The sequence below is a fragment of the Vicia villosa genome, linkage group LG5 (assembly GCF_029867415.1).
Source record: "Vicia villosa cultivar HV-30 ecotype Madison, WI linkage group LG5, Vvil1.0, whole genome shotgun sequence".
Taxonomy (NCBI): domain Eukaryota; kingdom Viridiplantae; phylum Streptophyta; class Magnoliopsida; order Fabales; family Fabaceae; genus Vicia; species Vicia villosa.
In genome coordinates, this window is record NC_081184.1 from 131,835,896 (window position 1) to 131,851,527 (window position 15,632).

The 15,632-nt window shown below is 33.9% G+C and overlaps 1 protein-coding gene and 1 non-coding gene across 2 annotated transcripts; one reads left to right on the forward strand and one right to left on the reverse strand.

The window, feature by feature from the left end:
* Positions 1 to 2,323: 2,323 nt before the first annotated feature.
* On the reverse strand, positions 2,324 to 7,218 carry LOC131602531 (uncharacterized). The gene is made up of 7 exons (XM_058874669.1): positions 6,986 to 7,218; positions 6,842 to 6,902; positions 6,648 to 6,742; positions 6,523 to 6,556; positions 5,786 to 5,840; positions 5,657 to 5,699; positions 2,324 to 2,565 (listed from the first exon to the last, which is right to left on the reverse strand). The coding sequence occupies exons 1-7, from the start codon at positions 7,151 to 7,153 to the stop codon at positions 2,494 to 2,496; spliced, it is 528 nt and encodes a 175-aa protein (XP_058730652.1). The 5' UTR covers positions 7,154 to 7,218; the 3' UTR covers positions 2,324 to 2,493.
* Positions 7,219 to 15,559: 8,341 nt separating this feature from the next.
* On the forward strand, positions 15,560 to 15,632 carry TRNAK-CUU (transfer RNA lysine (anticodon CUU)). Its single transcript has one exon. It is a non-coding gene; the product is annotated as a tRNA-Lys (tRNA).

The window sequence follows — 15,632 nt, forward strand, 5'->3', positions numbered from 1 at the left end:
TGACATAGTGTTAATTTGTTCATATGATTCCTATTTTAATTTGATGTCCTTGCATCTGCATTTGGTATTTCAGATGACCTTTTATTGGGAAAATGCCAACTTTAAAAAGGATACAAAGATGATTGTAATAACAGATAAAATGATTAAATAGTCTGTTTGCAAATACCTTTTAGTGTAATTCAATGACAACCATTCCATATCTTGCTTGGAATAACAAAATGCACTTGATGTAACAATTAAAGTCGATGTGAACTGTTATGGATTTTGTGCTGAATAGCAAAAATGTTCCCATTGGTTTTGTGGAACAATAAAGTAAAATCTTTTGGATTTTGAATAACAAAATTTTCTGATACTCGTCTTTATCTCCTTATTATGTCTAGTTGGATGAATCCTGTTTCTCATATACAAGATGCTACTTATTGGAGAAAATGAAAACTTTGATAACAATGTCAAAGCTTACTTAGTTTTTTGTCTGTTTGTTTGACAGTGATTTTGATGAAGTAAGGCTCTCTAGTCTCTTATAAGAATATGGGATAGGGAACTTAGACTAAAATCAATTTGTAAGACTGCTTTCATTAGCTAGATCTTCATAATGAACAACAAATGATAGATAATATTTATGGTAAACATACACATTACTTATGGTTTAGGTTGAAATTAATGCGTGTGTGAATTGAAAGTCATTTTTTTATATCAGTGCTCAGTTAAAGGCATGCAAAAAAAAAATGAACAAAATGTAAACTTTTATTTGTAGGTTATATATTTTGAAATATTAAGAGTTTTCTAGCTATTTTTCATTGAGTAAATAAATGTAGGAGGAACCATATTTTCATTTTTCATGTTACTTTGATATTATTGCCGCACTCTTTAGATTTAAAGTAATTTAGTGATTTTGTAGTATGCTTTATTACTAGTGATAGTATTTTTTATTATTATTTTAAGGGTAATCTAACATGTGTCATTATGGCACATGTTACATGTGTCATTATGGCACATGTTACATGTGCCCTTAGGCTATGTACAATGGTTTTATTATTCAACACTCTTCTTTTTCATTTTTTATACTACACATCATCTTCTCTTTCTTCCACCTAATAATTCAACACACATTCAATTTATACTCACTATAATGATTTTGTTTAATAAAATTCAACATCCTATTCCACCACCATTCACAACACACTAAAAAATTTAAACATTCAAAATAACCAATAAAATTTTACAAAGTATTTTGTGGACCCCAATCTTTCCACTTTCAACACCAATTAATACACATCACTTTAAACAACCTATTCAACACCCTCATTGCAAGGATTCAACTATTGAATTTGTTTTTCAACACCCCCATTGTACATAACTTTAGGGCACATGTTAAGAAACCTATATTTAAAAAATTTGTCTTGAATAAAATAAAAAATAAATTAATTATGTATTTGTAATTAATTCAATAACAAGTTCCAAGATAAAGTTTCTTTATTTAGATCTTAACATGTGCCCTTAGGAAATTACTATATTAAGAATTACCCATTCACGGTTGCAAAGTAATTTATTCAATCTCTATTGACTGGTTACCCAAAAGAAATACATACGGGTAAATTGAGAAAATTTAAAATACATACGGGTAAATTGAGAAAATTGAGAGTGACATCTAAAATTTAATTTTGCTAATTTAAGGAAATATAAAGTAGATTAATCTTACGGTAAATTCTTATCTACTCAACTTAAAAAGTTAGGTAAAGTTACATTCAATGTAAAATATCTTGGAAACAACCAAAAATATACTATTTAATAGTTAATTAAATAAGATAAAACTAAATGAATGTAATGTGATTGGTGGAAGGTACATTACCGATGGGTAGAGAAGTTGTCCCATAATCTTATATCTTTTTGATACTTATCTTTGATCTAGATATTTCATTTTAAATTTTTAAAGATGTGTATTTATTTTTAGTCTTAAATAAAATTTAAAGTTTATTTGCAACTATTATCAAATAAAATTTTCAATTTTCAATTTTCAATTTTCAATTGCTTTATAAATTTATGTTAATTTTGTCAACCTATTGTAGAATGAATAAATGGTTGCAAATATTAGAAACTATATCAGTTTAATTTATTTTTTAATTTTTAATAATGGAATTGCAAAAAAAAAAATCTGATTTTGTCATTGATATTTATTGAAATATGAGTGTTCTTCTTTTATTGAAATATGAGTGTTCTTCTTTTAGACATTATTATCTTTGGTTCTAGAGTAAATTATAATTCACTTTGGAAAACTCTATATTATTGTATTTAAGAAATCAAGAATCTTTGATTTGGAATAACATGCAATAAATGGTAAATGGTCAGAATACGTTTCTCAGTTGCATTGCATCCATAGCTAAGTATTCACAAATTACATTGTAAAAAGGGTAGTAGACTAGTAGTACATTGCACGCGTATCCAGATAATAAGTTCCGAAATGAAGGTAAAGCAGAGCAAATGGATCCTAACACCTCATATTCCATTAAGAGTGACAACAACTCTTCGTGAGGTAGGATGATCCCGGTGCTCACAAAGCCATATACCCTGAAACATAAACAAAATAATAAATAATAGTGTAATACTATTAATTGTGATGTTACATTTATCCAACATGAGTTTTTTTTTCCCTTGAAAATGAGACATAATCATGTAGTGCGAACATTTGCAAGTACTAAACAGTATATTCTATACCAATAATTAATTGATTATGAAATACATCTATCAATCACTAAGAATATGGCATCAATGAGGAATTACTGTGTCTGCTGACAATAATTTTTTTAAACACAAGATACATTTATTCAATTCCTTGAATGTACATGTACATGTGAAATGAATAAGATTCATTGTGGGTCATGATTTTTACAAGAACTTGGCCAGAAAATGAAATGAATAATAATGCATAGGTGTTAGGAGTCCTACCAGAGAAGAAACTTCTCCTAAGTAACTGATTACACAAATTGTCATGACCCCCACTTTCCCAACGTTACAAAATATATATTTGAAGCCCACTTCCTAAACTAAAGGCCACATCACTAACCGACTCCCACTCCCTCTTTTTGATTATTCTTGACTGATTTCCACTCCCTCTCTTTCATTATTCTTTCCTCTCCGCGTATAGACCCTCCTCCACACACACAGTTTGGGCGTTGCTTCAACCAACTCATCTCTTTGGGCCTCTCTATTAGTTTCTGTCGGGGATAATTAGGAATTATGTAAGTTATCATTATCAGTTAATTAGTTAGCTAGCTATAGTTGTTGCTGTAACATTGTCAGTTAGGAGTTAGGATGTTAGTTAATTTATTATTTTTCTGTTTGAAGATCCTTCGGTTTTAAGTGTAGGGAAGTCATTATAAGACTACACATTATATCTTTAGCTTTGACTGGAAATTTTCAATGTAAGGAGAGTATCTTCCTCGTCTATTTTCTATTCCAAATCAATAGGACTATAGGGATGAGTAATTCACTATATTCCTATGTTCTTTTCAATGAATTGGAACAATTGGTCCAACCTGCCGGAACCTCAACTGCCATAGTGAGCGGCTGAGCACCATGAAAATTCATATGAACGCCATAGAAAAATGGGCTAGCGAAAAGGACAATCTGATGCAACATCAAAAGACAGACGTGAAACAATTGAAGGACGAGATGAAGGCCAATATACAAGATATGCAGTGTGTCGCCAAATTATTACTGGAATTCAACAAAGAACCAAGATTGAACTCAGAAGTGGAAGAATCTATCAAGAATGGCAAACCAACAGAAGAGTGCTCAGGAAAAGAAGATTCAGATAAAGAGACAAGTGACAGACCACATTTTGGTTCAAGAAAGTTGAGTTGATATCTTTAAGAGGAACAGCCCTTTTGGGTGGCTGAACAGAGCAGAGAAATTCTTAGCAATACAGGAGGTCAACAGAAAGATAGACGCCATCCCGCACCCATCAGTATGGGAGGAGACGCCATCCCACGCCCATCAGTATGGTAGGCAACACCACCTACTGATTCCAGTTTTGGCAAGATAAGGTCAAGAGAGTAACATGGAAGCAATGTTTGGCAGCGTTGATGTGAAGGATTGGGGGAGAATATGTCGAAGGACGGTGTAGGAGCGCTTAGCCGCCATTAAACAACACACGACAACGTATACAACTGCATCCATGAGTTCTAGATCCTAATTGAGCAAGCCAAAACAACATTAGGAGAGCAATTACTAGGACTTAATGGCTGGACTTCATAAGAGCATATGCAATCTTATTTGACCTCGCAATCCCAGAAAACTGATTTGCGCCATGGAGATTGCGTTTGATGCAGAAAAGGCATTCAAAGAACCCATATTCAAGGGCAATTTCAATCGTCGCAACAGCAAGTCTAGTTATCGCTACCCAAGAAAAGGAGAAACCTGGGTGTTAAACCGAATGGGAAACCCATAAATTTTCCAAATGCGAACAACTCAAATTGTGGAGGACCCAGACTAGGACAAACTGCTGCAGAAATGGACGGTGTCGCTGATAGCCGGAACAGGAGTAAAAAAATCACCCTACTTGTAACACCTCTATCGTCTCAAAGAACACAGGTGCTTTCATTGTAGCCAACCGTTTGGTCCTGGACATCGTTGTCCAGAGAAGAACTTGAGGGCCATCATTTTGGCTTAATAATTCCAGAGTTCAGCGTGTCACTATTTAATAGAAGAGGCTTGCACCCATCCTGTTTTCCATGTGTCTCAAAACTGAAGTTGGCCATAATAAACAACCTTGTTGAGGCTGAACTTCCCGCAGAATTTCAGGACCATTTACCAGTTTACTATCCAATCCAAGTGCTAGGATCTCAGGAGTTAGGTTAGAACAGCAGGGGAAACCATTCAACAAGTTTTAATTTAATGGTATAAAAAAATAAGGATATTTGGGATAATAAGGATAATTATAAATTATGTAAGTTATCCTTCTCAGCTAGTCAGTTCCTGTTGTTGTTAGGGGGTAACAAGTATAATTAGGAATTATGTTAGTTATACTTATCAGTTAGTTTTTTTTTTACCAAAATCAGTTTGTTAGTTACTATTGTTGCTGTTAGGATGATAGTTAATTTGTTATTTTTCCTTGGGTCTGTTTGCGAATTGGTTTTTGGAGGTTTTTGGAGGGATTCGTCTATATTTTGACGTGTTTGATATTTTTAAAAAGTTTTAAAAACAAATATAATATATTAAGTTATAAAATCATATTGTTTTTTAAACATTTTTAAATCATTAAATATATATCAAAATAAGACGCAACCCTCCAAAAACCAACTCGCAAACAGACCCTGGACTTTATGTGCAGGGAAGTCATTATATAGGACTACCCTTTCTATCTTTATAGGCATCTTTGAATATTTTTAGCTTTGACTGGAAAATTGTCAGTGTAAGGGGAGTATCTTCCTCTGTGTATTTTTCCTATTTCAAATCAATAAAACTATAGGGGCGGATAATTCCTTTTCTGCCTGTGTTCTTTTCAATAGAACTGTAACAATAGGTTCATGAATTTCCATTAAAAAAAAAGAGCCAGCATACTCAAATTGAATAATAAATCTGGGTTTTAAAAGAATTTTTCAGTCCGTTGACCAAGAACATCTAAAGGTAAAACATTCCAGAAGTAAAATTGTGTTACCTGCCAAGTTCCCATGTTAAGTTTTCCATTTGTAATCGGTATCCTGAAAATACAAGACAATGGTAGATGATAAGATAATGATAGTTTTTCAGCATAATGAATCAAACTGAAATGTGAAGTATTTCTTACGTGAGTGCACAACCAAACATTGATGATTTAATATGAGCCGGCATGTCATCATGGCCTACAAAATTTCAAAACCAAAGAAAATTTGTCACTGGATAGTTGAAAAATACAAAAGATTGGGGGAAAACATGTAAATTATACTATATGGAAAACTAGCAGCAGCATTATTAATTTATTATGTCATCATGGCCTACAAAATTTAACTGCTTAGTAAGCAGCCAATAAATTAAACAGAGATGGGTTCATAGACCAGACCAGTACCAAACCAAACCAAAAATAATGTGGCAATTCAAAATTAATGGACAAGTACAAAAATCACATGGTTCAAATTTAAGAGAGTGAAGGATGGTGAGACTGGGTTCCCTCGTTGGTGCTGGATTCATCTCAGCGGAGCTATGTTTCAACACATCAAAGTTGGCTTCATTGCAAACTTACAACAATGGGTTTGTTTGTGTTTACTGATTCCTCTTTATACTAGGAACTATATGGCTGAGACTTAACACAACACTTGTCACCTCCTTTGCAAATGATTTACATAGAGATATTAGATGCATTTTGGAGCTGAGTGCTACAACTCTTAGGCTAATGTTTAGTACACTATTGAGCTTTATAATTTAGTTGCTGCTATAACTTGCAAAAAAAAGTAAAAAATTTCATTATTGAAGCTAGACCTACTCATTGTTTAAAGAATACCAAAACATTTAGCATGTAAAAAATTCATAAAATTAAAATATGGTTACCCTCTAGAGTGTGCTTCCAAGGCGCAGATGGACCCTGTAGAACACACAAAATTTACAATAACACATTATGAATAGCAAAGAATACTCCAATGAATCAATAAATGAAAATTGGTAAAGGGTAAAACCTCAGGAACAATTCGATTGAGGAACGTCTCGGTGTCATCGCGAACATCAGTATCGTAATTCTCATTGATTGTAAGTGAAGCACTCGTGTGCTGCACTGTGATTTCACACCACAAATTCCAACTTCATTTCAACTCAAATTCAAATTGAAAAAAAAAAAAGAATGATATTATTATTCACAAGCTATTATACTCACAGAAGAGATGAGCGAGACCGCACTTGAATCCAGAAAGGTCTTGCTCGATTTCTTTCGCTATCTGAAAAATAGTTAGGGTTTGATGAATGAGTAACAGAATGAAAAATGAAATTGGGGGGAAATATGAGTGAGATTGGGAGGAACCTTGGGAGTTACGAGATGACAGCCGCGTTTGTAAGGAGGGAGAGCGATGGTTTTCTGGGCCCACTTGGGTGCGGTGGATTCCGCCATGGATTCTTTTGTTTTCACGGTGGGGAGTTGCGACTTCACGCTGAATGGGAACTTTGCTACGCACAGTGGTGACACCTGCATGATTCGTAACAAACTATAACTCCAGAAAGGAAGAAAAATAAAGATTAAAAAAATTAAATAATTAGTTCTCATTGTTTGTTTAAGTAACACAAAATCCTAAAAATATCAACTTAAACTAGGGGACAAAAGGCCCTATTTAAAACATACAAATTAGTCTTATTAAATCACCTCAATTTGCAGTTGGGTTTGGATATCAGGTGCAATTTATTTTTTTTAAGGGTGAATTTCGGTCATTATTAGAGGTAGTGAGAGAGGAGAGAATTAAAGAGAGAGAGTTTAGGGTGAGAATAATAATTCTCATTTTTATTGACGAGAATTTCTCTAAGACATTTATACAACTGCTATAAAATGATTGAGATATAAAACACATCATCCAAATAATAGAAAAACTAAAAATTTGGCCCTGCAATCGGTTAACATAAAGAGTTAACTAGTTACAGCTGTTACAACAATTAAATCAAAACACTGTTAATCGGTTACGCCTGCGATGGTTTCTATTTTTTGCTGCTCAGAAGTGATTTTATTTTAGTTGTAATTGGTTACACCCTATTGTTAACCGGTTCTAAGTCTTTCATGTTCATGCTATCTTCAACCTATTGAACACATTATTTGTGACTCGCTTAGTAAATAAATAAGCAATTTGGTCTTCACTTCTACAATATCTCAATCTTAACTTGCCTTCACTCACAGACTCTCTGAAGTAGTGAAACTTCGTCTTAATGTGTTTGCTCCTCCCATGTACAATTGGGTTCTTAACAAGATTAATAGCACAAACTTTGTCAACCAATAGCGTAACAGCCTCACCCTTACTGCTGCCTAGCTCGTCCTAAAGATTCATTAGTCGCGCGGCTTGACACGAACATAACGAAGCGGCAATATACTCGGTCTCACAAGACGATAGTGAAATTACCGATTCCTTCTTCAAACACCGTGAGATTGGTGTTCCGCCGAACATAATAATGTATCAGTTGTAAACTTTCGATCAAATTTATCTCTGCACCAACTGGGATTGGTAAAACCGAGCAAATTGCATTTTATGCCCGTATCCTATGCAAGAAAGAGAATTTTGTGGCCAAACCCTTTTGACGTATCTTAGGATTCTTTTAACTGTCGCCAAGTGACACACCTCAGTCTTTCCACGAATCTTCTTGCAATACTGATAAGTGCCAAATTGTAATTATTTGTGTATATAGTTTTGCGGCACTTATCGTCTCTTTTTCCTTAACTTGTGCATGAATGCGTATGTTTTTGTTGTATTTGTACATATTATCTATTATTCGAGTTTTCGATTCATCTATGTACCGTTTGATAGTTTTTCCTTATTTGTATAGGTATTAATGCATATCGTAACCTCAAGGAAAAAAGTGTCAAAGACACAGCTCCAGATAAGCAATTTTGAAGAAATAAGAAGAAAAGTTCAGCAGAGTCCGCTTAGCACGGTCATAGCGCGCTCCGGGATGAAAAACAAGAGTTCTGGCAGAAGAAAGTCCGCTAAGCGTGCAAAGGCGGTTTAGGAAATAAAAGACAGCCTACTTAGCGTGGTAGTCGCGCTAAGTGCGGTCTGCGATTTTTGTGTTTATATATTTTCATTTTGACAGGTTTTTAGGTTATGATTTGGGGGGGGGGGTTGTCCCAAACTCCATCAACTTCATTATATGGTAAATTAGGTTAGAAATCAACTATGGAGCTTGCATTTGGATGATTGGAGGTGGATTGATCGTCGGTCGGAGATGACAAACCGGGAGATTTTTAGTTTATTTCTCTTCTTCTTTGTGTATTCTCTTTTAGTTGGGTTTGTATATGTATTTACTTTGAACTCGTGTATATTTGTCGTCCATTGTAACACCCTTATAAACCCCTGTGGAATATTAAATAAATTTAGAGTAAAAACATGTACAAGTGTATTACAACTCCAAAAGAATTAAAACATTCAATCATGCCATGCCTTTTCAAGGAACATTAAGAATATTATTCAGTAAACATGTTTAACACAGCGGAATAGTTCATAATCTGAATAACATAAAACATCGGTATTCAACACCATGAAATCACTGACTCATAATCCAACCAAAATTTATTCAAACAATTGTAATAAGAGTTCATTAAATAACTCTAAAATAATTAAACGTTCCTCAGTGTTACAAGACCAGAGCATGACACTGACACGACGTAACTAAACGAACTACTCTACGAGCATTCCTCATCAAGACAAATGCTACTACTATTCAATCTGAAAATGGTCAACAGTAAAGGTGAGACATATCACAATTAAACTATATTATAAGTTCATAACGATAAAATATCATAAGCAGATCATTCACCCAATTGCAATATATTTAGATTTCAGAAATCATTCACCAAGAGTCACCAACAAGAAATCAACATAATTACAATAATACGCTATAACACTGGAAGCCTTCCAATCATGTTATAACAACACATATGCAAATGCAATGACTCTTATGCATGTGGTACCAATTATAGGATTAACCCGTCTCACCGTCCAAACACCACAAGGATACGGCTACCGCCTACTCACTAATTCCACACAATAGGAATTAGCTACCGTTGATTCAAACACCACCAGGATATAGCCACAAATGATTATGAATGCATGCACCACCTATAGCATGCTAATCATCAACACCGATTAAAATGAACATCATTATCATAATCCAATTCACCGAAACAACACCGAATAATGCATTCATATTTCAACGTCGATCATAAATCATATCATGCATAAATAGCACCAAACACAACATCAACAGAGCAAATACATTGCCACATCTCCACCATATTATTACATTTATCACTTATACATACAATGTACAACTCATCATCATAGAATAAAAAAATCATATTTTAAAATAAAATCGAGCTACTGCCCGACGCACTGTTTAATTATATAAAATATTTAATTATCTACACAACGCTCAAAACGGCGCTTTAAACGGATATATGGTCTGAAAGATATGAATTTTTAAAATAATTTTTCAAAACGCATCAGGTGTAACCGGTTACAGCAGGGAGCGTACCCGGTTACTCCTTTACGCAACTCTATTCGCTATTTTCCAAAATGCGCCTGTAATCGGTTACAGCATGGAAGGTAACCGGCTACAGTACCTAAAAATGCCCAGATTCCTGGTTTTTCAACGCGGTAACCGCTTACAGCCCCGTTGTTACCCGGTTACAGCGTACCCAGTAGAAGAATTTCATATTTTTGACAGCACTCTTCTATTCCAAATTCCAAACCAATTTGTTCCGAAATCAGTATAACACCAAAACAACACCAATTCCCACATTTTAACATACTTCCAACACACTTAAGGGTTCATTATCATCAAGCATAATCCCAATTCACTCAATTTCACCAAAATCCATCAATTATTCTAAATCTCCCAAAACCCCAAGCCTAACATACGTTCAATTGAACTATACAACCTACAAAATCAATTCTATCACTATTAAACCGATAATATAGAGTAAATGGATTTAGTCACCCCTTACCTTAGCAAAAGCTCTTGAAATTCCTCTTCTCCTCTTCTTCATCTCTTTCACGTTCTTCTCTTCTTCTCCTCTTTTTGCTTCTAATTTCTTTCTTTCTCTATTTCTTCTATTTTATGAAAAATAGAATAATAGTTAGTAAGGCCTACACTAGATAACACCTCCCTTCTACTAATCATCACACCAAGCTCAATTACCTCATTTCACAATTTCTCCAATTTAATCCACCAACTAATCAATTAATTCCAAATAATTAATTTAAATTCCAATTAAATTAAATAATGAAATTATGGGGTGTTACACCATGGCGTTATATTTAATCTGCTTTACAAATTTGTGTTGATTGTTGTCTTAGATTTTTGCTCTGTATTCAGAGTTTGGGTTGTTATAGACATATACTACTTGAATCCTTATCTAGGATGATTATCTGTTAGTTTTTGGATTTTAGAGATAGATTTATAGCTAACAATCTTTATGGGTGTCGAAACTTAATGCTTTTGTGTTGGTTGTGTCAGTTGAGAGATTGTCGATACGATTGATATGGATGTAAGTTGTGTTGTTGAGGTGTGCTGAGAGATCGTCGCCGAGATGATATAGTAGTTCTCTCAACTTTGAGTTAGAAATGACTTTGAGCGTGAGCAATGTCGGATGACATTGACGAGTATCATAGGTTAGGTATAACTGGTCGATAGGTTTAAGTATGTGATGAGTGAGTATGTTTACATGTCTGATAAACTAACTCTACTCGAAGAATGTATTTTATTTTTTGTTGATATGATGTAATGGCAGCATTACAATGCTCCATATCACAATTCTTCAATATCTCAAGAGCATATCTCATTTGATGCATAAGCAGTCCCCTTTTCGACTTGTGAAACTCTATGCCAATGAAGTATATCATAATACCAAGGTTACTCTTGAACTTAGAAATACTCTTCCTGTTGTTGCCCGTGATCAACAAATCCTCTAAGTATAGACAAAAAATGATCATCTCTTTATTTGTATCTGTCTTCATATAAACTCCATGTTTGAATACACATCTCTTGAAGTCAAACTCAATTAAGAAATCATTTATCCTTTTGTTCAAAGCTCTTGGAGCTTGTGCCAATTCGTATGCTTTTCTTAACTTGTAGAATCTTCCCTATTGGTTTTTCAAAACAAAATCAGGGGGCTATACTACATATACTTCTTTTTCAAATGGACCATTCAAAAACATGAACTTTACATCCATTTGATAGATAGACCAATTATTGTTATTCGCAATACCAACAACTAGCGTTATGGTTTCAGTTATAGCATCCAGTGCAAATACCTCATCAAAGTTCATCCCTTCTCTTTGCAAAAGTTCCGTTGCAACTAATCGAGCCTTATGCTTGATTATTTCACCTTTGGGATTCGCCTACACCTTATAGACATATCTTACACCAATCGGCTTATTTCCTTTCGGTAGATTAACCAACTCCTAAGTACTATTTCTCAATTGATTTCAACTCCTCCTTCGTAGCACAAATCCACTTTGGATCACTTAAGGCATCTTTCATCTTACGGGTTCGGATTCGGCCATACATACAAAATGGACGAAATCACCATCATCATTGATTTAGTTTTCGCAGAAAGTCTCACAATTTTAGAGTCTTTGAGGCAAACTTTTTTGCCTAGTTAGTCTTCTCACATTTTCATCAGTTTTGGCTTCGACGCGTGACGCTTATGCACTTTCGGTTTCTTCAAAATCTAGAAATTCAAAGTTGTAACAAGTTAACGGTTTTCTGTAACCGGTTAGCGCCTGCATGTAACTGGTTAACGCCTGGATGTAACCGGTTAACGCCTGATCCGCTTGCTTCAATTCATTGAATACAACATCCCGACTGATCATAATCCACCTATTTTCAGCAACAAACAACTTGTAACCTCCAGTAGGTTGATACCTTACCGGTATCACCATCATCCCTATGCCATACAACTTATTTCTAAATTGGTTAGAAACGTGTCAATATGCCACAAAACCAAAAAATCTCAAACGATTATAATTCGGTTTGAATCTATATCATGCATCTTCTACTATTATCTTCTCAAGCTTTTTTGTAGGACATTTATTCAACAAATAGGTAGTTGTGGATACCGCTTCTCCGCATAACTCTTTTGGCAAGTTCTTCCACTTTAACATGCCTCTCATCATATAATATTCATAATCTATCGATTCTTTCTTTGAACAACACCATTTTGCTATGGTGTATAAGGTAGTACTACCTCATGCGTCATCTCCTCTTCATAACAAAATTTCTCAAAGCCATTTAAGACATACTCGCCTCCATTATCTGTTTTGAAAACTTTGAGCTTGTGAACACTTTTCCGCTCAACCATGGACTTGAACTTCTTAAAGACATAAAATACCCCGTCTTTTATCTTGATTAGATATGTCCATAGTTTTATATCATAATCGTCGATAAATGTGACAAAGTACATATTGCCACCAAATGAATCAACTTGCATCAACCCAGACACGTTAAAATACACCACCTCAAGGTGATGCTTGGTTCTATAACCTACATCCTTGCTGAATTTACCCTTGTGTTGCTTCGCTTGCACATTTTCTTCACAGATTTTAGCCAGTATGTTGATTGATGACAACCCAGTTACTATTTTGTTCTTTTGCAATACATTGAAAGTTCAAAAATTGAGATGTCCAAGATGGTAATGCCACAACCACTCATCTCGATCTTGAAAGTTCTATTGACAACCATAGAAGCTTTAAAGACCAAAACCCTGATTGCATCCATAACATGCAAAGTCTTATCTTCCTTACAAATCTTGTAACCCTTTTCAAGCAATTGGCCAATAATTAGAATGTTACATTTGATTTCATGAATGTACAATACGTCTTTGATTAAAGAATTACTACCATCCCTCTTCATGATCAAAACACCATCGATCCTAGCGACTGTTAAAATGGCGTCATCCGTGAATTTCACTTTATTCTTCGTGACTTGATTGATTTTGATAAACTAATTGTAATTAGTGTTCATATTTCTATGATTTTTTCTTAATTAGTGAGTAACTTGCCATGATTCGAATTCCAGGAAAAAAACTCAAGGACCAGGCCAATTCTAAACAAATGAGAAAATAGGGTCACAGCTGCTAGAATTGTCTTCCCTGGATATCAATGTCTCAAATGCATACTTGGTAGAGAATGTTGTGTTATCTTTATTATACTAAAAGGGAAAAGGTTTGATAGCAAACCCATTAAGACATTTTCCCTCCTTAACCATATGTATATAAATATATATAGGTGTATAATATACTTATATAGGTTTTATAGACGACATGACAATAAATAGTTCCCAATTCCCCTCTATATAAATCAATACTTTACCACACACGTACCACTACCTCTCTATTACCTACCTCTTTTAAATAACAATCATAAACTATTTGAAAAAAATCCAATGGCTTCAAGCAACCCTTTTGAAAAAGACGAAAAGATTCTATGACAGAAAGTTAATGGAAAGTTTATCGATATAAAAGTTGCAAATGCTATTGATGATGAGTTCAACACTCAAATAACTAATTTGCTTGCAAGAATGAAAACATATCATATAGAGTTTTACAACAATAGTGTAAGTGATATTTGTATTTTCTCCAATAAATTGATTTTGTTTGCAAATACAAGTTGTTTGCATTTTTGTTTTTTTTCTCATAATGTTTGCTTGATCAGTTTGGTTGCATTATTGGCTAACTAATTGCATTTTATAAAACACATATAATGGAAAAACGTATGTTTTGCTAAAGAATTTGAAGATGATATTGAACCATATGTGGCTTTTAGGGATCCAAAAGATAAGAGTTAGAGGTGCAACTCCTAAAGAAAAATGGAGAGTTATTTTTTAATGATGGTTGGATCATATTGAGAGATGTTTACGACATAAAATTTGGTGCTTGGGTTACCTTCAGATATATAGAGGAGGCTTTCCTCTTAATAGATAGGTGAACTAAGTATTTCAATGAGAAAAAAATAAGACAATGGCCGAAAATCGTGCAACGATAGTTTCCAAATCCTATGGAGCCTTTTGTTTCATAGTATGGTAGCCAATACTTTTTCACGACAATGTAACAATAAGAGCATCTTGATACGAGTGGAAAAAGTTATTAAAGACATTATCCAAAAAAAATGTTTGGGAGAAGTCTATTGTCATTAATATGTTCAATACAAACAAATTGTTAAACAACCAAATATGCGATTATTCATACAAGTGGTAGTATTTTTTAGGCAAAATACCTCTTTTGGTCCCTTATGTTAGCCTCAGGGTTCATTTTGGTCCCTTAACTTCAAAAAGTGTCATATTGGTCCCTTAACTCTTCAAAAGGTGCCATTTTAGTCCTTTTTGTGATATTAGCGACGAAAATAGCGACCCATTTTTGAGTTTTTCCGTCGCTAATGTGACAAAAAGTACTAAAATGATACCTTTTGAAGAGTTAAGGGACCAATGTGACACTTTTGAAGTTAAGAGACCAAAATGAACCTTGAGGCTAACATAAGAGACCAAAAAGGATATTTTGCCTATTTTTTATCCAAAAACCTTATTTCGAAAAAAAATACGAGCAATAGTACAACAATCACGAGGTTTCAAAGCTATATTTTTTTAAATCTTAGAATATGCAAAGAAAATGAATCCTTCCATTATTGTTATCTATAATTTTCTCTTTAAAAATAAAATTTTAGGATGCAATCCCATAATGGTTTCTATAAATAAATTAATTCAAAGTACACACACACACACACACATATATATATATATATATATATATATATATATATATATATATATATATATATATATATATATATATATAAAGAAAATAAGTTATTTACTGGTACAATAAAAATCAAAATATAATACAAAAGCCCGTCTAGCTCAGTTGGTAGAGCGCAAGGCTCTTAACCTTGTGGTCGTGGGTTCGAGCCCCACGGTGGGCG